Consider the following 22,776-nt stretch of genomic DNA (forward strand, 5'->3'; position numbering starts at 1 on the left):
AAAAAAAAAAAAAAAAAAATATATATATATATATATATATATATATATATATATATATATATATATTTGACAAAACATTTTATAAAATAATGAGACTTATTTTAAGAAAGTATATTCATTATGCTTAATAAAATATTTTATTATATAATTTTAGATTTAAATAGTTTCTTGTTTTGAGAATTAACTTAATTATAAACACAAAACTTTATAAGATTTGATCATTAAATTAAAATAAAATCAAAATGAACTGAGCATAATAATAATAAAAATAATAATAAAAATAAAGTAACAAAATTAGTTAACGTTTTTTTTTTTGGTTCATAATCAGTGAACCCTATTTAAGGCCCTACCAGATCATAACCCATCGAGATCAGACAGGCTCTAAAGTCATCAGAATCCATCGCCCAATTCTTCTTCTGCATGGGAAAGGTTAAAGGGCAAAGGTTGAGAGTGTGTGGGTCACGCAGTGACATGGTCAAAATAATGAAGCAATGTGGAGTAGAGAAAGAGACAGCACCTAACACAGAAGCACACACAAAGAGACAGCACACAACCACAAACAGAAAAAAACACAAGAGAGGTACATTAGAACTATATACTGCTGCCCAGGGAATACATATGCATAAATCTATGCAAAGAACTACACATTAGGGTCAAAGATTAGAGGTCATGTTGGTTAGTACCGGTTTGTCACTTCCTAAATGCCCAAAGCTGATCAGGCATGCTTTAAACTCATCAGTCCTGAGTTTACCCCTCTCCTCCAGAGAGCAAGTACCCACAACAAACAAAAACATGCACAGAATGTGAGCAGAAATTATAAAAATAGAAGTGCTATATTCATCAAATTAGTGCCATTTAACTCTGTCATTTAACTCTGATTTTAGCACAAATTGCATCTATTTCACATCTGATTTTAGACATATTAAATACTGCAAATGATCTCTCATGTCAAGCTAAATTTGTTCCACTAAATGAATGGAAAGATAATTACCACTCTTGCACTGTGATGCCTCTGAAGAAGTGAAGGCAAGACATAACACAGTGCAAATATGAAACGAATGTGTCAGCTGAAATAAGAGAGACTTACAGATGTTTGTATAATGCTCAGTCAAAGTGGAAAAGGGTTCAGTTCAGTTAGTATGGTTATGATTAGATTAGTTATGATTAGATGATTAGTATAGCATCCATTCAACAAGGAAACAGGTGAGTAGTTAAGACTACACAAAGGCTGAGTACAGCACCCGATCAAAATGGTTGAAAGAGGATCGGAATTCATTCATCTGCTCCTGGCTGATGCCCTTTGCATCACGTGTCAGAATTTGAGTCTCAATTTCATTAATAGTGCGAGCAATCGTAGTCAAAAGGAGCTCCCAGCCAACACGAATATGCTGCAGAGGAAAGAGAAATGCTGTTGTAAAATCATGATTTGTTACATCTCAATGTACACTTGATTAAAGAGTTTGGGGATTTTTAAAATGTTTTTGAAAGAAGTCTATTATGCTCACCAAGATTGCATTTATTTGATCAAAAATACAGTAAAAACAGTAGCAGTGTGAAATATTATTACAATTTAATATAAATGCTTTCTATTTTAATACATTTTCAAATGCAATTTATTCTTGTGATGGCCAAGCTGATTTTTAAGCAGTCATTACTCCAGTCTTCAGTCTCACATGATTCTTCAGAAATCATTCAAATATGCTGATTTGGTGCTTATGAAACATTTCTTATTACCAGTGTTAAAAACAGTTGTGTTTTAATACTTTTGTGGAAATCACAACATTTTTAAATGAAAATCTTTTATAGCATTATAAAATGTCTTTATTGTCACTTTTCATCAATTTTATGTATCCTTGCTGAAAAAAATTGTGCGTGTGTGTACCTCCATAGTGTAGTTAGTATGTTTGTTGTCAAAGATAAGTGACTCCTGGATGAGTTGGTGATCTCCCTCCAGTCTGTCGATGTTGGGTTTATAGCTGACGATCACATGCTCATACTGCTTCAGCTGCGTCATCTGGTCCTCAAGAGTCCCACCCATAGCCATAGAACAACGACCAATTTCCTGACAGACAGATAGATAGATATACAGACAGATAGATAGATATACAGACAGATAGATAGATATACAGACAGATAGATAGATATACAGACAGATAGATAGATAGATAGATAGATAGATAGATAGATAGATAGATAGATAGATAGATAGATAGATAGATAAAAGAACAGGTCTTATGTAGGTCTATCACATTGGTACAGGTGAAGGCTGAAGCCACTCACCTCCATCCTGGCCTGTATCCAGGGTACGATGAGGTTGGCTTGGGCAGCAAATTGGTGTCTGAGCCTTTCGTTAGCATGCTGTCGTGCTAACTCCTCCTGCAGTGCATTGTCACGCTGGGGAACCAGCTTCTTCACCTGAATACACAAACACACATCATTATCATGCTTATGATTTTGTATTGAAGATCACAGGAATTGTTTAGAATGGCTTAGATATTAACAGATAAATTTGAGTTATAACTAAAGAACACTTCTACATTTTCTGCTGTGAACAGAAGCAAGGTCTGAGGGGTGTGTTTGACCTTGTCCCACTTGATGGCAATTTCTTCTGTAGTTATGGTGCTGTAGGGGTTAGTGAGGTCTCCACGAATGCCATAATTCTGGAAGATCTTCAGGACTTCCTGCTGAATGCCAAGGATCGCCTGCCTTTCTGCATCCGCCTCAGGAAGTGTGGCCTTAAACTGCTCGTGAGCAGCTATCAGAGTCTACACACAATGGATAACTTGTTTTGATATATGTGACCCTGGACCACAAAACCAGTCTTAAGTCACTGGGGTATATTTGTATCAATAGCCAAAAATACATTGTATGGGTCAAAATTATTGATTTTTATTTTATGCCAAAAATCATTAGGATATTAAGTAAAGATCATGTTCCATGAAGATATTTTGTAAATTTCCTACTGTAAATATATCAAAACTTAATTTTTGATTAGTAATATGCATTGCTAAGAACTTCATTTGGACAACTTTAAAGGCAATTTTCTCAATATTTTGAATTTTTTTGCACCCTCAGCTTCCAGATTTTCAAATAGTTGTATCTCGACCAAATATTGTCCTATCCTAACAAACCATACATCAATTGAAAGCTTATTTATTCAGCTTTCGGATACTGTATAAATCTTAATTTTGAAAAATTATACTTAAGACTGGTTTTGTGGTCCAGGGTCACATATACACTATCATTCAAAGTTTGAGGTCAGTAAGATTTTTTTGAAGAAATGAAAGGATGCATTAAACTAATCAAAATGGTAGTAAAAACTTTTACATCGTTACAAAATATTTCCATTTCAAATAAATGCTGTTCTTTGGAACATTGGTTTCCACAAAAATGTTAAGCAATATTTTTTCTTTATTGATAATAAGAAATGTTTGCGCACCAAATCAAATTATTAGAATGATTCTGAAGGATCATGTGACACTGAAGACTGGAGTAATGGCTCCTTAAAGTCAGCTTTGCATCACAGGAATAAAATACATTTTAAAGTATATTAAAACAGAAAACACAGTAATTAAATTGTAATAATATTTTAAAATATTACTGTTTGTACTGAATTTCTATATAAAATAAATATATCCTTGGTGAACATAAGGGACTTCTTTCAAAAACATAAAAAAATCTTAGAAAAAGTCAGAAAGTATTACACATTTGACAGCTGAGAACTGTGTAAATACTAGTCTGTTTAACAACATAAGCATGTAAGTCGTGTGTACCTGGACCTCTTCAATGGTGTGCACTATGAACATATCCTGTAAGTCTTCCATGGCTCCCTCCATCCAGTTATTAAAGGGACCAGATCTCTTTGCGTACTCCAGAAACAACTGCTCCACCGTCTCCAAAAGTTTCTCTGTCCTCTGCAAAAATTAAACACTTCAAATTCAAACCTTTTAATACTTTGATTTAACAACAATTTTCTAGACAAACCAGGTTGGGAGACAGACAGCATACCTCCAAAGCCTCTCTGCGTTTCTGAGTGAGTGTACCCAGTTGGTCCCAGAGGTCACAAATACTTTGACACCTTTGATTCACTGATGCAACATCATAATAGTCCAGCTCACTTTAGAAAGATAAAACAGAAGATAAAAGACTTTAGGCCAAAACGTTGCATTTGTTATTGAGCCCCATCTAGTGGTTAATAGATGTAGTACTCACTAACTTTGCATTAAAGGGTTAGTTCACTCAAAAATGAAAAGTTAATTAATTACTCACCCTCATGTCGTTCCAAACCCGTAAGACCTCCATTCATCTTCGGAACACAAATTAAGATATTTTTGATGCATCCCGTGATCTCTCTGACCCTCCCATAGACAGCAAGTGTCCTTACACGATCAAGGCTCAGAAATGGTAAAATAATCCATGTGACATCAGGGGTTCAACCGTAATTTTACGAAACTACGAGAATACTTTTTGTGTGCGTGGCACAGCTGACACAACAGCATACGCTGTTTACGTTCAGTGGATACTCTCCGAAATGGCACCAGGGTGACGCGGAGGAGACAAATGATTGAATAAATTCGTTATTTTTTATTACACAAAAAAAGTATTCAAGTAGCTTCGTAAAGTTATGGTTGAACCCCTGATGTCACATGGATTATTTTACCAATCTCCTTGCTATGTTTCTAGACCTTGATCGTGTAAGGATCCTTGCTGTGTATGTAGGGTCAGACAGCTCTCAGATTTCATCAAAAATATCTGAATTTGTGTTCCGGAGATGAACAGGTTTGGAACAACATGAGGGTGAGTAATTAATTTTTGGGTGAACTATCCCTTTAATGCGGGAATATTCTAGACTTTTGTATCGTTTTATTTTTATGTAGACCAGGGGTCACCAGACTCAGTCCTGGAGGGCCGGTGTCCTGCAGAGGACACCGGCCCTCCAGAATCAAGTTTGGTGATGCAGACCATCTGACAATTTAGTTTTTCATGAGCATTTTCCACCCTCTCTCTCTACGTAGTTGAAGAAAACTGACTGTTTTTGATTCTGTATCTCTAAGACTGCTGTTATGATTGGCTATCTACATTTCCTTCTTTTGCTTTTTGTGTCTAAACTAGCATTAGTATGCTAATCATCATAAGTATGCTCCATAGATTATGAGTAATATCACCCTGTACTTACTGAGACAACAGAAAAGTCAGAAGCTGTCAGTTACTTACTAAATACATGCACACTCTCACACACACACTAACCAAGCCTGCAGGGAGATAATGAATGTTAAAATAGAAAGTCAGCGATTCAAGCGTTAAAGTATGCTGTAAGCATGGTGCATGTATATGAATGTCTAGTTATGGATAAGTAGTGTGGGAGATAGGAAGCTAGCATGACCCTGTAAGGTGATGAGAAACTGAACATGACAGATTAGTGACAAGGACAAAGTACTTGTGCACCACCATTCAAATATTTGATGCTGGTAAGATTATTTAAAATATCTCTTACGCTCACCAAGGCTGCATTTATTTGATCAAAATACAATAAAAACAGAAATATTGTGAAATATTATTCATTTGAAATACCTGTTTTCATTGTAATATATTTTAAAATGTAATATATTCTTGCTGAATATTCAGCAGCCATTACTCCAGTCCACTCTCACATGATTTTTTAGAAATCATTCTAATATGCTTATTATTACCAATGTTGAAAGAGTTGTGCTGCTTAATACATTTTTGGAAACTGCGATACTTCTCTGAATTCTTTGATGAACATTTATATCAATGCATTTTTGTAATAATCTAAAAGTCTTTACTGTCACAATGTAATACATCCTTGCTGAATAAATGTCTTAATAAAAAAAAAAAGTATATTACTGACCCCAAGGTTTTGAATGGTAATGTACATACCAAAGTATACATTCAAACAGCTAAATGAAATGAAGATCAGCAAAAAAGGTAGTACAAAGTATTTTTGAAGACATTAAGTCTAAAAGGTCATACTTGAGCTCCTGAGCAATAGCAGCAATCTGCTCGACTCTGTCCTGATGGGCAGAAAGGTCACTCTCAAATGCCTCGTGTTTCCTCAGCAAAGCTCGGACCTCCAGTAAAGATGCTGACTCGTAGTCCTTCCGGGTCAGCATCTCCTCCTTACCTATTGCAAAACACATGTAAAGCATATATTATGCATCATTTAGTGGACTTTCTTATCCAAAGTGGCTTACAGTTCATTTTTATGAAAGTGCAGACACCACTTCATACTCAGGACTCACCTGCAGCCCAGGTCTCATGGTTGGTAGCTTTCTGTCTAAATTTCTCTGCTAGATGGTCCAATCTTTCCAGTCTCCTGATTTCCGTCAGCAGCCATTCCTCATAGCCCTTTTCTGCCTGTTCCAGCCCCTGCCATGCACTTGCTATGTCCTACACAGACAAACACATACCAAAAAAAACATAAACTATGAGACCAATGAGAAGCTGCGAACCTTACTGGTTTATTCGGGTATGTGTTTGTGAGCTATATACCTAAAAAACAATATTTTGGGGAAATAATTTGCTGAAAAATGCCCCAAACCTAGCTAGTTAGATAAATAAAATAAAAATAAAAATAACAAAAAAATACAAGAAATAGCTCAATAAAAATAAGAATAAAATAAATATATAATACATCTTAATATAAAAACTATTTAAATAAAGATAAAATAAGATCATATAAATTGCATATTAAAATAAAAATGTTCAAAAGAACAAATGTTCAATAAATGAATAAAAAATATATAAAAATCAATAAATACTAAAATAAAATATAAAATAAAATAAAAATACATATTCAAATAAAAACCTATTAAATAAATACATTTGAAAATAAATAAATCAATCAATAAGCAAAGTAAAGGTTTTTTCATGTATGTGTGGGTCAAACTCTCACCGAAACCATCTTGCCCTCAGAGGGCATAAATGCAGGTCGGTTGCTGATGCGGAGTTTAGTCTGCAGGGTGTTGAAGCTGATCTCAAGTTGACACTTCTCCTGCACTTTGGGAGGTTTGTGCATCCTGCGGTAATCTCTGAAATCCTCCAGCTTCCGCTGCATCTCCGACATGGTCTTCTCCGGCACACGATTCTCCAGCCAGGGAATGGTACGCCTGATCCACTCCAACAGCTAGAGAGCAGATGGAATATTTATGTGTAATATGTGCCTGTGTGCAGTGCTTGGAGTGTATCCGATGTGTGATTATGTCTCCTGACCTCACTAGCCAGTCTTTCATAATCCTCCATCAACTTCTCATTTTCCTGATTCACTCCCAGCACCTTACAGATCCTGTTAGCAGCAGTTTCAGCCTGAGGGAGAGAAACACAGTAAGATTGAAGGTAGAGATGGATAAAAAGATAGTTGGTCTGCTCAATCTAGCACATGCAAAACCCAATACCTGTTCAGCTCCAGCAAAGGCATGGTAGAAGCAAGACACATATGTCATAATAGCTCTCTCATCAGGCTTTGGGGTGTTCAGGATGTCTGCAGGGAGGGGAGATGAGCAAAGGGACAACTACATACATTTAAGGTGGAAATAAGGTGCAAGGGAAGAAAACACAAGTCATGTTCATCTGCTAAAGTGGAAAATGGAATGTACCTTCTGAGCCTCTGAAAAGGTGTTATAATAACAGGAGATATACGTCAAGACCGCTGCTAACTAGGACTGTGGAGCAAAAGCCACATTTTGTAATATTATAAAGCTAAAAACAGGAAGTTTGTGGCTTGAAATCTTTAGAATTTTCATCTAGTTTTTACAGTATTGTCTTTTTGCTGCTTTATTGTAAGGAACATGGGTCTAGCCTGAGTCTAGAAGTTGGTTCCTTCCAAGGTTTATTACCAAAATAAATTTGTGGGACTTTTTCTTTGCCACAGTCAACTGTGACATATAGACAATTCTCAGGGTAGATGCCATATTTTAGGCAATAGTGTCTTAAGGTCTTATGTCACAAGCTTTCTGACACCATACCATTTTTGTGAAAGACATATTTTCAATGTTTCACTGGCTGAAAGCTTTGTATTCAGCTGGAATGGTATATGGAATATTGTGGAATTTTCTATGCTTATCGTTTACCCTCTGCATCCAGCATTTTGGGGATGTCCAGATGTTTTTCAGCAATGTCAAATGCCAAATTCAGATTACCCAATGGATCATCCTGCATAAAGACAAAAGGAGAGAAAAGGCATACTGCTTCACCAATTAATAAAGCATAAGAAATAATACATATCACCAAAAAACTAAATCAATATAAATCTAAATTATTTCCATGCAAAAGTGAGTGAGTGTCAACATGCAGGTGCCACTAGAGTAGAGAGCAAAAGTTTAGCTCTGAAATAAAATTTTAAAAAGGATTTAATGTTAAATTAGTTCACATTTATCTGAAAAGAAAGCACTGACAAAACTGAAAAACTGGTTGCCCTTTAAATACAAAAATAACTACACTACTGTTCAAAAGTAATAAGTTTAGTTAGTAAGGATGCATTGTGTTGATCAAAAGTAACAGAGAAAACATTTATTAAACAAAAGACAATTTCAAAAAATGCTGTTCTTTTGAAATTTCTATTTATCAAAGAATCCTCATTTTGTTTTTAAGGTTTCCACAAAAATATTAACTGTTTTCAACATTGACAATAAAAATACACGGTTTCTTGAGCACCAAATCAGCATATTAGAATGATTTTTGAAGGATCATGCGACACTGAAGACTGGAGTAATGACTGCTGAAAATTCAGCTTTGCCATCACAGTAATAAATTACATTTTAAAGAATATTAAAATAGAAAAGAGTTCATTTTGAAATTGTAACAATATTCACAATATTACTGTTTGTATTTTTTATAAAAAAAATGCAGCCTTAGTGAGCACAAAAGTCTTCAAAAACATTATGCAAGAATCAATTCTTCCATTCTGCATCCTAAATGTGCATGTTTATGGTTATTATAAATGCTTGTATTTGTGAATGTGTGTGTAAGCAGAGTTTGGGGATCAAGCTTTTGTTCTCTGTGTCAATAAAAGCTGCATTGCAGGACATCAGCAGCTGCAGGGGATCCAGAGGGTCCAGGACTCTCCTGATGCTTGTGTCCAAACTGGGAACACTGGGGTCCATACTAAACGCTGGATTACCCCATTCAAGCTCACCTGGAGCCGTCAGTGACAGCTGAAAGGGATAGGAATGCCTGTGTGTGTGAGGGGTCTTATAGTCACTCACTGTGGAACTGACTGACCCTGACAAGCTAAATAAATCCTTAATCTTCAGCGGTCTGATCCAACCAACTAATTAAAACCATAGTACACATACACTCATTCACACTGACTTGGAACTTGGCTGGAAACATTGTCTCATTCTGCTCATGCATTTATGATTCCCTATTCTAAGCTGGGAGCAATGAAATCAAATCTAACATGTCACTGGAGTAACTAACAACATGCTTCTAGAACTGCTTAAATACCACTTTGAAGGGCCATTAGACACAATAAGTTCTCATATGGATTCTTAGAAAGCATCTTTTAGAAACAGTTCTGGTGCTCCTGATATGTGGATCACTTCTCAAGGATCATGTGACACTAAAGACTGGAGTAATGGCTGTTATGCCAGCTATGCAAATTTGCCATCAACAAAACTTCTCCAAGTTTCACAGAGAATCTCAATGCTGCTCCTACAACATTCCTGCAGAGTTCAGCTCCAACCATAAAACATGCATGAAACCTGCTAATCAAAACGTACTCACTATATCAAGTCTTAATCACTACCTAGCATAAAATTCTTGCTAACTCTCACATTTGAGCTAAAAATGTATTGTAACAAGCACAAACATAGCACACACAAAAAGGCAATTGAGATACTACTAGCTAAAATGTAAACACAGGCAAAGTATTGTTTCATCTTTTATAAATGTTTTCTAATCAACATTTAATTTACCTGGAGCGCTGTTCTGGATGCAACCTGCCACTGAGATGAATGGCAATGCTAACAGATAGCTTTCTCCAAGTACAGGATCTAAACTCTGCAAGAAGATAGATGTCCAGCAGGACTGAGCACCCCTAATCTATTAAATTCATTTTATTATGGAAAACAACACATCCAATAGCATAAACACTTGTGCCACCTCCAGATTATGGAAATCAGTCAGTTCTGGTTTGTGTCTGTGAATAAGTGCACAGAAGGCCAGTCCATCCTTGCAGCTATTGAAGCCACAAAAAATAAAAAATAAAAGTGAATTTCTGATTGTACATGCAATAAACAAGATGTGGATCTACTACAGACTAAAAGTCAAGCTTTTCGTTTTTAGAGAAGGTCCTTAGATTCCTGAGGGTGGGAGTGTGATGAACTGTTGAGTGTGATGAAGATGTTAGACACACATACTGTAAACACACACCATCTGTGCAGTGATATCAACAAAAGGGAACATCAGGATGTTGTGGCAGACATGTTATTTTACTACTGTGATAGGACTGTTAGATCAAATGTCCCAAAGGATCAAAGGTTAATCTGGGGTCACACTTGAGACCTTGTTGAGTTTGGCGTAGTCAATGAGGTCAGGCCTGTGCCTGTGGATGAGAGCGCATAGCGCCAAGCCATCCTTCCAGCTTCACCAGAGAGAGAGGGTCATGTTGGAATTAACATAAAAACTTAAACTATATAACTGAAAATAATAGTATTGGCTTTTTACTCATATTAAAATAAAAACCGTTGAAATCATTTTTCAACATTTTTGCACCCGAAAAATAGCCTTACCTGACATGAAAGTTTTGAACATTGACATTCCTGTAAGGGGCAGTCTTCCTCTGACACCACAGCAGAAGCCCTTCTTTAGCCGAAGTCTCTGAAAGATGATTTGAGAATCATTATATAATTCCCACATGACTGATCTAATTGTTGTTATTTGCTATAAAATGATTTACACATAACTAAGGGTTGTGAAATGTGCTATTAATAATAATAATAATAATAATAATAATAATAATATAGTTTTGCTATTTGTGCAGACGTTGTGGGGCATTTTATGTTTGGGACTTTACCTTCAACAGTGATATCCTGAATAGCGGGGTTTTTGTTAAATGTGAGCCAAAATCATCCCAATTAAAAGAACCAAAGACTTAAACTACTTCAGTCTGTGTGCACTGAATTTATTTAATACACGAGTTTCACAATTTGAGTTGAATTACTGAAATAAATGAACTTTTCCATGAGATTCTAATTTATTGAGATGCACCTGTATATAGGATATATACAATTTTTAAATATGCTATGTGACATGCAAAATTAATAACCTGCATCCCCTAATTTCTTTCTTTATTCAATTTATTTATTTATAAAATCCCAGAAATCCAGGTAACACTACAGTTGTGCAATAAAGCATACCTTCAGCTCCAATGGAGACCAGTTTCACTCCTTTACTGGTGATGAAATCAAGGGCTTTGTTGACATTGGCTATCTTGTGAAAACGCATCTTTCCTCTGTCAGGCTTGGGTAACCTCTCACCTGCCAAAATAAGACGTGTCATGAAAAATTTTATTGGCATATAGTTGATATTACATGTTGTTAAGGAATGTTTACTTTGAACATACAAAACTGTCAAATGTCATCATTATATTGTAATCATTAGGAAGACAAGCTGCAATTATTGCCATGTTCATTGTGTTTGCTTGACCAATTATTTTACTTTGACACACTCATCTCTGACTGATAACAGAATACTTTCTGATTGCAGTATTGAAACACGCATGCAAGATTTTTTGAAACAATATGTATTGTGAAAAGCATTATACGAATGAACTTGAAATGAATTTACCTGAGATGACTTCAAGCAGTAGCATTAGTTTGAGGCCATTCCTGAAGTCTTCCTCTATGTTCTCAATCTGTGTCCCAGCTTTCCTCAGGTGAGAGTTACACCAAGCCGTGAACGTCTGGGAAACAAGTACAATATACATCAACATACAGTTTTCCAACCTCACATAGACACTCTCTCCTACACTCCTAGACTCAACACTCATCAAATGCAGAATCCTTGCACAAAACATAGTTACTAAACCAAACGTGTGGGATTAGACCAGATTTAAGTCCTAACTGGTTTGTTGTGATACAATGAAAGCATTTGAAACCTCACTGCATGGGTAACTGTAGAAGACTGTGCTAACAAAATGAATCTTATCTTTGTCACGGCGCGGTCAGGAATCACACCGTGTGAGCAAGGGTTTTGGGTGAAGATGCTGATTTCATTTTCCAGCAGGATTTGGCACCTGCCCACACTGCCAAAAGCACCAAAAGTTGGTTAAATGACCATGGTGTTGGTGTGCTTGACTGGCCAGCAAACTCACCAGACCTGAACCCCATAGAGAATCTATGGGGTATTGTCAAGAGGAAAATTAGAAACAAGAGACCAAAAAAATGCAGATGAGCTGAAGGCCACTGTCAAAGAAACCTGGGCTTCCATACCCCCTCAGCAGTGCCACAAACTGATCACCTCCATCAGAGGCAGTAATTAAAGCAAAAGGAGCCCCTACCAAGTATTGAGTACATGTACAGAAAATGAACATACTTTCCAGAAGACCAACAATTCACTAAAAATGTTTTTTTTTTTTAATTGGTCTTATGAAGTATTCTAATTTGTTGAGATAGTGAATTGGTGGGTTTTTGTTAAATGTGAGCCAAAATCATCCCAATTAAAAGAACCAAAGACTTAAACTACTTCAGTCTGTGTGCACTGAATTTATTTAATACACGAGTTTCACAATTTGAGTTGAATTACTGAAATAAATGAACTTTTCCATGAGATTCTAATTTATTGAGATGCACCTGTATATAGGATATATACAATTTTTAAATATGCTATGTGACATGCAAAATTAATAACCTGCATCCCCTAATTTCTTTCTTTATTCAATTTATTTATTTATAAAATCCCAGAAATCCAGGTAACACTACAGTTGTGCAATAAAGCATACCTTCAGCTCCAATGGAGACCAGTTTCACTCCTTTACTGGTGATGAAATCAAGGGCTTTGTTGACATTGGCTATCTTGTGAAAACGCATCTTTCCTCTGTCAGGCTTGGGTAACCTCTCACCTGCCAAAATAAGACGTGTCATGAAAAATTTTATTGGCATATAGTTGATATTACATGTTGTTAAGGAATGTTTACTTTGAACATACAAAACTGTCAAATGTCATCATTATATTGTAATCATTAGGAAGACAAGCTGCAATTATTGCCATGTTCATTGTGTTTGCTTGACCAATTATTTTACTTTGACACACTCATCTCTGACTGATAACAGAATACTTTCTGATTGCAGTATTGAAACACGCATGCAAGATTTTTTGAAACAATATGTATTGTGAAAAGCATTATACGAATGAACTTGAAATGAATTTACCTGAGATGACTTCAAGCAGTAGCATTAGTTTGAGGCCATTCCTGAAGTCTTCCTCTATGTTCTCAATCTGTGTCCCAGCTTTCCTCAGGTGAGAGTTACACCAAGCCGTGAACGTCTGGGAAACAAGTACAATATACATCAACATACAGTTTTCCAACCTCACATAGACACTCTCTCCTACACTCCTAGACTCAACACTCATCAAATGCAGAATCCTTGCACAAAACATAGTTACTAAACCAAACGTGTGGGATTAGACCAGATTTAAGTCCTAACTGGTTTGTTGTGATACAATGAAAGCATTTGAAACCTCACTGCATGGGTAACTGTAGAAGACTGTGCTAACAAAATGAATCTTATCTTTGTCACGGCGCGGTCAGGAATCACACCGTGTGAGCAAGGGTTTTGGGTCCAAATGCAGGTTTTATTCACTGCCAGGGAAAACAAAGGTAACAAACAGAAACATAAACAGAGCTAAGACTCTGAAACAGGCTAGAACACGCAAATGGGCACTGATGCAATACGGCCACCTCTGGCTTGCATCAGTCCCGGAACAGACACTCGAAACACTCGTAACACAACTCAACCAAACCTTAATTATCCGCCCCGAGTGGCGTGGGGAAGGCGCCTAAATAGTCCTCATGACGGGCCACAGCTGTGTGAGAGTGAGTGTGTGCACAGGTGTGTGGAGTGCAGGTGATGGAGTCCCGGATGGGCGACAGCTGTGTGTGTGTGTGTGAGTGGGTGCCCAGGTGTGTGGTGTCAAGGTGACGGAGAAAGAGTCCGGGAGGATGGGAGATGGCGACCTCTGGTGGTGAGAGGGAGAACACCAGACGCCAGCCCCTGACAATCTTGTGCTTACGCCAAGAAAAGGAGGTAGTTGGTAGTTCTTTAACTAGTTTTCAAACACTGTATGAAACAACATGGGGGAAAACATATGACCATATATAGCAGAGATTCTGCAATTGTCCAAACTCCTGTACTTTATTTAATCAATGATCTTTGAAAGACATTCCAACTATGAACAGGAAGTGTAATCAGATCAGTCAACGAGACAATAGAATGGCATTGGCATTATAAAAAAATGCCAACACACACTTGTACTGAACACATGAGCATCTACACTTGAGTTGAACACTGAGTTCATCCTCCAAAAATAACCAGCACGTAACTACATGTACAATAAGCTACAAAGATGGAAACTCCAAGCTGCTGTATATCATCCTCTGAATCATCCTATGATTGCTCTCCAGAACCACTTTTAAAGGATATGGGCACTTAAAATTCAGGAAAATCTTCCCACACATCAGCATCTAAATTCCAGAGTGAATACCATTTTGTCCACTAAAGTTAATGCTATTAGATTAATAAGTTATAATGTACTATTGAGCACATAGAGTTACAGCTTCAGGACCTTTACTACTTTATTATTAGAGCCACAGCACAGATAAAGAAGCAGAATAAAACTCTATACTGGACCCTTTGATGCAGGGCTGCAAATGAAGATTCCTCAGGCATCAAATAAGTCAAATAAAATAAACAAACAAAACAAAATAAGAGGAACAATATTAAAATGGGTCTTCACATATTTGTGACAGGTGCAGTTTTATAAAGAGATGGAGACTGGCTAATCTCAAGTTACAGAATGACCTGTGCTGCTTGCCAAAAATATGTAAGCTGCTGCTACTGTATATAATTCCACTATCACAGGGATATATGATATATATGCAAATATTTACTCATTTGGATTTGGAATTACAAGCAAATATAATCTAAAAGACAAACATTATCTAAAGGACACGTTATGACCCAGTAATGCTTGGTACCATTTCATGGAACAAAATATGGCTGTATTGTATCTGTATTAGGTTGCACTCTCAGATCCACCGCTACCCTTTGGCCATTTTTTAGACTTAATGGAGCGTCTTTTTAAACCCTCAAAGCAGTTTCAGTCATTGCTGGGATGGAAAGCTTTACTATGGACTCCAGAGTGCATTCCTGCGAGGTAAGAGTGTAAATTTAGCTCTCTATGCAGAGTCTGTTTCTGATAAGAGACCTGATGAAGTAGGATCACACTGAGAAGAGAGATATGAGTGAGAATGCTGTGAATACAATGTGTGTATTGCACTGCTGTGCTGTCTAATCGGACAGGAAAGAATTTAATTCATTCTGTAAAACTGTAGGGTGTGTCTGCAATAACATGCCTGTGAGGGGCGATGGTCTCTGGAAGAATAAAAAAGAGCTATTAGACCCTTACATCACAGATCAACAAGCAATATAAGTCTGTGTCTAACATTTGAGCCATAGCTATTGATAAATATGTTGTAATTTACTTTGGTAAGAAAGGATCTCTCCTAAGTATAAATACAGTCAGTGAGGTTCAGTTTAAAGCCTAAATGAATTCTATTGTCACCCAACTAGGCCTGGACAAGCAATCATGTTCTATTAAGTCAACCAGATTTAACAGAGGATCTATATGCAGACCACAGGTGGAGACTAACTTCCTTCCATAACTTTATTTGCTTACAAAATGGAGCTGCATTGTGTGAATAATATAGAGAAAAAAGATCACAAAGGTTGTCTTATGTTTTTGAAAATATGGACTAAAATTGTCTCTGTGCGTGGTCTGATATGCAAGTTTAATCACCAAACATGTTGGGAATGTCAAAAAAAAAAAGACAGGTCAAATGCTCATAAATTAACTACATTTGTTCTGAAAGTGTTTAGCAATGATAATCAATGTACATGTTTTATTGTTCAGAGTGAAAGAAGTGCTGTAATTTTGCTACAGCAAGAAAATGAATGAATCAGTTTAAGTGAGAGTGAGCCTGCAAGACAGAGAAAGTCCACTTGTGGATCTAGTCTATAATCAGATTGGATCTGTGGATTCTTCAGATAAAGAAGAGCGTTTAAGATCACCTGCTTAAGACACCGTTTCAAGACCTTCAAAGCAAAACCCCACATTAGGAATCCCTTTGTGTTTATTCTGACCATTAAAACCCAAAACAAATCTATACGCCAAATCTAGAATTTGATATAAAATCAGTTATAGTGGACTACATGTCAGTAAAGCTCCTGACCACTTCAATTCAGTGTATATCTGAAAACACTACAATAGACTACACAATAAATAAAGGTGCTGTTTATACAAAAGAATTCCCGGCAAAGGACACCGGATTAAACTATAGGGCCTTTTGGCGTTGGAGTTAAAATTAGCCCATGCATCCATTCTAATCCCAGTGTTGGAAGCATCTGTTGACAGTCCGCATTCCAAACGTATCAGAAACAGACACACAGAGCCGCGCGCTACTGCGCTATTGTTAGTTCGGTACCCGCTGCATCCAACCTCAGCGCGCGCTCCAGACCCGTCCGTGACACTGACAGATCACAGAGCACTTAACGGGACGGGATTCCTTTGCAAACAACAGATAACTAAATCTAAGCTAAATCATAGCTTAAATTATTGACAGACAGACAAATAAATAAGATGGAAATACGTCAAGAAAATATGAGAAAGTATACAAAGAAAATACACATGAAAATAACTTAACTAATTAACCCTGGACCACAAAACCAGTCATAAAGGTCTTTTTTTTTTTTTTTTTTTTAGATTTATGCATTATCTGAAAGCAGATTAAATAAGCTTTCCAATTGATGTATGGTTTGTTAGGATAGGACATATTTGGCTGCAATCTGGAATCTGAGATTGCAAAAAAAAGAAATAAATCAAAATACTGAGAAAATTGCCTTTAAAGTTGTCCGAGTGAAGTTCTTAGCAGTGCGTATTATTAATCAAAAATTAAGTTTTGATATATTTACAGTAGGACATTTACAAAATATCTTCATGGAACATGATCTTTACTCAATATCCTAATGATTTTTGGCATAAAAGAAAAATCGATCATTTGACCCATGCAGTGATTTTTTGGTTATTGCTACAAATATAGGGCCTACCTGTGCCACGTATGACTGGTTTTGTGGTTCAGGGTCACAATTATCTGTGAAACATTATATAGTTATAATACATAAGCGCAAACTAAAACAGTTTTTCTGACCTTCCGTTGCTGTTTTTCCCATGCTGGATCCAGTAGTAAATCCCGGTCCCATTCTTCCTCCTGCATCATGTAGTCGTCCGGTTCATATCCATTATCATATGGAACGGAAAGCTCGATCTGATTCATCATTTTCAAGCGTTATATTCTCTTATTTGATGGGTAACTTGTGATATTCTGCTTCTGAGCTTGAGTTTTTGGTGTAAGTGGACTCTACAGTGCCTCAGGTGTCTCTCTCTTTCGTTTGTGTCGGTTTCCAGTCTCGCGGCCGCAGAGCGCGAGCAGTGACAGCAGCGAGAGGAGAGACTGTCAATTAGTACTGATGGGTCACATGACCTCTTCTCTTTCCACCCGCGGAACGTCGCCCACGTTTAACACAGCAGCAACCTTCTCCATTACGTTAAACAAATATAGTCTTAAAAGCTTCCTAAACTCTCAATATATATATATATATATATATATATATATATATATATATATGATTTAGTTTGGGCACAGTACTATAAATTCACTCCCCATTCGTTTCCAAGATGGTCATTTTTAACCAATGCAACCATTTTTTGTTTTCAACACCATTTAATCTTTTCGAATCATGCTCATGATTTTTTGCATTTACACAGCAAGTGCCAAAACCTTTACCGGGCTTTGTACCATTCTGATGAACTAAAATAATAAAATAAAATAAAAAATTAGGGCTGTCAGTTTAACGCCTTAACTTTATTAATTAGTTATGAAAAATAACGCGATTAAAATATTTTAATGCAGTTAACGCACTGGCCCCGCCCCCAGAGCTGTATATCATCTTACATTTTATAGAGTTGACTGTTGACAAATATGATGCAGCAGGGCAACAACTCCTTAAGTGCAGATATGCCATAAAATTCAAGATATTGCTGCAAAAATCCTGTATGAGTTTTTGTCTCATATTATCACATAATAAGCGATATCACACCAGCAGCAAGAGCAATCACACTAGTGCTGTTTGTTCCAAATAGAATAGTGCAATTGTGACTTTATACAACAGTTCAGTAAATAAGAAGTTAATATTTTGTTATATTTTAAACACAAAATATTGTCTGTTTTTTGCTCAGTTTTTCTAACAAAAATAGTACCTATAAAGCCGAAGCAAGATTTTGTTGTGCATCTGTGAGCAACACAGAGGTGTTTTTCTGAATGAATCAGCGTTTTGAACGAATCCTGTGAATCAATGATTCAAAGACCCATTCATTAAGAGAGCCGTTTACTGAATTTACCGCCACCTGCTGGCAGTTTTAGTTTCTTTTGTGGAATATAAAAGAAGGTATTTTGAAGACTGCTGGTAACAAAGCTGTTTTGGTTACCAATGACTTCCACTGCATGATGGGAAAAAAAAGAAAATTGAGATGTTTCTCAAATTATCTTCTTTTACGTTCCATAGTTTATATTGGGCCATTGTAGCCTAAACGTTTATGTGTAATACATTTTATGTTGAATTAAATAAAATATTTCTTTCTAAAGCTACTATTTGTAATGTCTACCTAATACTTTTTCATTTAAAGGTGACATATCATGAAAATCTGACTTTTCCCCGGTGCATCTACCAACCAAGGAAACGTGAAAAAGATTAACCCAGTAACTTTGTTTTGGTAAACCTTTTTCTGCAAGCATCTGAGAAAACCAGTGCGTCTGATTTCGCTCCCTTGGTGACGTGGCAAAGGGATCTCATTATAATATTACCGCCCCTTAATCTGTACATTTCAACCCAAGGCGCCATTATTGTGTTTTCACAAGCGACAACGGTGTATTAGTTCTAATGCCATGGCAAAAGTTTGAGCAAATCATGCTAACTGTTCTATCATTGGCTGCACAGACAAGCACAGAACACTATTTAGAGTCCCAGCCTCAGATGAGACAAGAGAGCAGTGGATTTATTGATTTATTTACTGTATATTGCTGCTGCCACACAGATCTAAAATAAACATGCGATTTATTTCCCAGCTGTTTACCTTCACAGACATAACCGACTGTTTTTTGTAACTCATGTGTGTTTTTAAAGTAAACTTGTATGTGAATGAGTACTTAGTTTAGTACTCGCATGCTGTGACATCCGCTTTCTGTCCGTGTGCTTCGGATGTGTGCACTCAGAAAACCGTAGATCAGATGTTTAAACTCATATGGTTTAAAACGCATGATTTCAGTGAGATAAACATTATAATCAGAACCAAAACAGATGTTTTTAGCAGGTAGGAGCTGTATGGTGCAGCTCTATTCTGGAAAAGGGGGCGGGAGCAGCAGCTCATTTGCATTTAAAGAGACAGGCACGAAAAACAGCGTGTTCCTGCTTCCACTCAAAATAAGCATTTTCAAAATAATATTGTGATGAGAGGGGCGGGGCCGAGAGCCGTGGGAATGGAGCGAGGCCAGTGGAGGAAATGCTAATGCACGACACCTGCGCCACTCACCGGTCTCGAGTCCCACGGAGGAGCTCCGGAAGGATAAAAGGAGGAGTGACGACAGTGTTGGACGAGAGAGGACCAGGCCTGGACTTTATTTTGTGTTTTGGTTCTGTTTGTGCGCGACAGTCGTCCGCGAGGGGCTGTCGCGCTATTTTGTGTTTGTTTATTTTATTAAAGGTTTCTTTGAGCGTTCGCCAGTTCCCGCCTCCTTCTTCCCGAACTACGAACTTTGTTACAAATATAATAAATGATCTGTGGAGTATTTTGAGCTGAAACTTCACAGACAGATTCTGGGGACACCAGAGACTTATATTACATATTGTAAAAAGGGGCATAATATGTCTCCTTTAACACAAAAATAACATTAAATTAAATTATATTAATTAATCAAAACATAATGTAATTAATTCGATTAAAAATTGTAATTGTCTGACAGCCGTAATATATATATATATATATATATATATATATATATATATATATACATCACACAAATAATTTCAAATTAAGCGAGCTTCGCTGCATAATTTAGGTGCTTTGCTTTTTTTAAAAATTGTGTTCTGTTAAAAAGTTAGTTTTAGGTATAAATAATCTATGCTGTCATTTCATAGATTAAAGTTTAAAGCCCCTTTAAACCGTTTTTATTCGGTATAGCTAATACTAGGTCAGGCAGTGGTAATACAGCTGCTTTACCTTTTGATGTTCAAACCCAATGATACCGGGAGAATTTGTCACGTGACAGGTGATCAAGACTTTCGCATGGGCTGTGCAAAAAGTTCACAACTTTGAAGGCATTTTTTTTAATTATTTAAAATTTTCAGAACGAAATAAAGTTCAAATTGAAGAATTAAAACAAACAGACTGCAATTGACCTTACAGAACTGGCTAAAAGTACTCAACTTCCCACTTATAAATGTTGCAGGGAAATACAATTTCATAAAAAACTTCAGTGGCCAATTTTCATATTTGTCTGCAATTGTTTTGACAACACGCATGAGTCCTTGAACATGCAAAAATTACTTTTGAACTATAATGTAGTTACTAATTATTCCATGGGGCTCTCTCCAACAAAGGGTGAGTCAAATTCAAATTTCATCTCAAATTGTTATGCTACAATTTAGAACAGGCGTCCATCATTAGTCAGTCAGAAATTCTTACTTGCTTGAAAATCAATCTCAGAATAACTTCAAGAGTGGCCAGTCAATAGTATTTTAAATTCTTCAAACCATCTCACACTGTGCTAAATGCTTTTTTATCTAATAATTTACCTTTGGCGCTCACACATATCATTATTTGTTATAAACTGAGGCAAACAAAAGACAACTGAAACTAGAAGCATAGAATTTATTTCTGTATAAAACTATCACACGTCCATACGCACAAGTACAAAAAAAGAGAAAGAGAGAACAAATACAACTTAAAGTTGTTTGCATTGGCCTCAGGATTGAAGAAAATACTCTTTGGTACTTCTGTATGTGTTTCAGGGATTCGTAAAACATTTTTGTAACAGATATTTTGGTCTCAAAAGGTTGGTCTTTCAGTTTGCTATGTTCCCTGTAACAATTACATTAATGTTTATGGAGTGTTCAGTGGTTTAAATTAAAGACTTAAGTAACTTTAAAAAAAGAAAAATAGAGGTCTGTTGGAGTTTAAGACAAGACAGAAAGTGCAAAAGAAACATGGAGTTAAAAATCAATCCTAAATAAATAACTAAAATAAATCGTTTGATTGGATCTCTGCATATTCACAGTGCTTACAGTCACAGCATGTGCTGCCCAGAAACCTCACAACATTTCAATATTTGGGTAGAAGGGCACAACAATAGAAAAACTGCACAGACTGATGCATAGTCATTCACTCCTTGTACAGACACACATCCCATACTGACCAAAACTGACACCCTGACACTAAACAGGAAATAAAAGAAGAAAGGAAGTTATCATTCCATCTCGGACATTGCACAGGGCCGTCTGAATTCTTGACCTCGTTCATGTATCCATTTGTTCGATACTGGAGGAAAAAAAAAAAAAAAAAGTAGAAAGAGAGAAAACAAGTGAGAAAAGTTTGTTACAGATGTGGTTGGCCAAACGTTTACATTTCCAAACTCGCTTATTATTAAGAGAATAATACATAAATGTCATATTTACTACAGACTCACCCCATTTATTGCCTACTAATACTGGACAGGCAGCATGTCTTGTGCTATAGTCTCCTTCTCCACTGGCAAAAAGGTTATACCAGAATACTGCAGTACCCTGAAAAATAATCAAAGAAGAGCGTGAATATTAAAATGAATGTTTTCATTTTAATCAATGTTTTCAAACTAGTTTACAGATTATGAAAAATGATTCATTATTAGTGCATACCTGTCAATATCAAAAGTAACAATTTTTATATTATATTATTTTTATATTAATTTTAACAATTATTATCAAACAATTATATTAATTTAGTAAAATAAATATATCTTAGTGTAGGCTATATCTTTAGAGTTTTAGAATTCATTATCTTCTTGTCGATCCACCAGTTCACATTTACAACTGTGTGTTTTCTGCATAAAAATAAGGGTTGTTTTTGGCTTTGGTTTTGGCTTTGGTCTAAACAAAAAGCATAAGGGCTTATTGAAAAATGCAAATTCATTCTCTGCCAGCAGGTGGCGCTTTTCGACAGGAATATAGCCGTTTTCCTGGTAACCGCAGTAAACAAAGCAGTTTGCACCTGACTTTGAAAATTGCAGCGCTCATATTTAATCAATTAAATAGCCTTTTGAAGTGTAAGCTATTTCTCATTTTACATGTAAATATACATTTACATGTATATTCAGTTTTTTTTCACTGGAGCACCACCTGAGTCTTCTCCTCCCATTTCTACCAGTGATCATTGTTTCCTTCCCGCGGTACT

General features: G+C 36.3%; 2 protein-coding genes across 2 annotated transcripts in view; both read right to left on the reverse strand.

The window, feature by feature from the left end:
- Positions 1-17,706, reverse strand: part of actn2b (actinin, alpha 2b) — a 20,285-nt gene extending 2,579 nt beyond the window's left edge. The window contains exons 1-20 of the mRNA XM_016269919.1: positions 17,444-17,706; positions 13,389-13,503; positions 12,959-13,078; positions 11,376-11,495; positions 11,033-11,065; positions 10,749-10,836; positions 10,522-10,600; positions 8,088-8,169; positions 7,413-7,498; positions 7,231-7,323; positions 6,914-7,144; positions 6,261-6,408; positions 5,992-6,142; positions 4,009-4,117; positions 3,774-3,914; positions 2,583-2,765; positions 2,281-2,415; positions 1,883-2,062; positions 1,242-1,388; positions 351-416 (exon numbers count right to left, since the gene is read on the reverse strand). Coding sequence (XP_016125405.1) covers positions 351-416; positions 1,242-1,388; positions 1,883-2,062; positions 2,281-2,415; positions 2,583-2,765; positions 3,774-3,914; positions 4,009-4,117; positions 5,992-6,142; positions 6,261-6,408; positions 6,914-7,144; positions 7,231-7,323; positions 7,413-7,498; positions 8,088-8,169; positions 10,522-10,600; positions 10,749-10,836; positions 11,033-11,065; positions 11,376-11,495; positions 12,959-13,078; positions 13,389-13,503; positions 17,444-17,572 — 2,436 coding nt within the window. The 5' untranslated portion in view covers positions 17,573-17,706. The remainder of the gene's footprint in view (positions 1-350; positions 417-1,241; positions 1,389-1,882; positions 2,063-2,280; positions 2,416-2,582; positions 2,766-3,773; positions 3,915-4,008; positions 4,118-5,991; positions 6,143-6,260; positions 6,409-6,913; positions 7,145-7,230; positions 7,324-7,412; positions 7,499-8,087; positions 8,170-10,521; positions 10,601-10,748; positions 10,837-11,032; positions 11,066-11,375; positions 11,496-12,958; positions 13,079-13,388; positions 13,504-17,443) is intronic.
- Positions 17,707-21,222: 3,516 nt separating this feature from the next.
- Positions 21,223-22,776, reverse strand: part of p4ha1b (prolyl 4-hydroxylase, alpha polypeptide I b) — a 15,090-nt gene continuing 13,536 nt past the window's right edge. The window contains exon 15 of the mRNA XM_016269721.1: positions 21,223-21,885. Coding sequence (XP_016125207.1) covers positions 21,815-21,885 — 71 coding nt within the window. The 3' untranslated portion in view covers positions 21,223-21,814. The remainder of the gene's footprint in view (positions 21,886-22,776) is intronic.

This window comes from Sinocyclocheilus grahami, unplaced genomic scaffold (genome assembly GCF_001515645.1).
Source record: "Sinocyclocheilus grahami isolate Dianchi unplaced genomic scaffold, SAMN03320097.WGS_v1.1 scaffold54.1, whole genome shotgun sequence".
Taxonomy (NCBI): domain Eukaryota; kingdom Metazoa; phylum Chordata; class Actinopteri; order Cypriniformes; family Cyprinidae; genus Sinocyclocheilus; species Sinocyclocheilus grahami.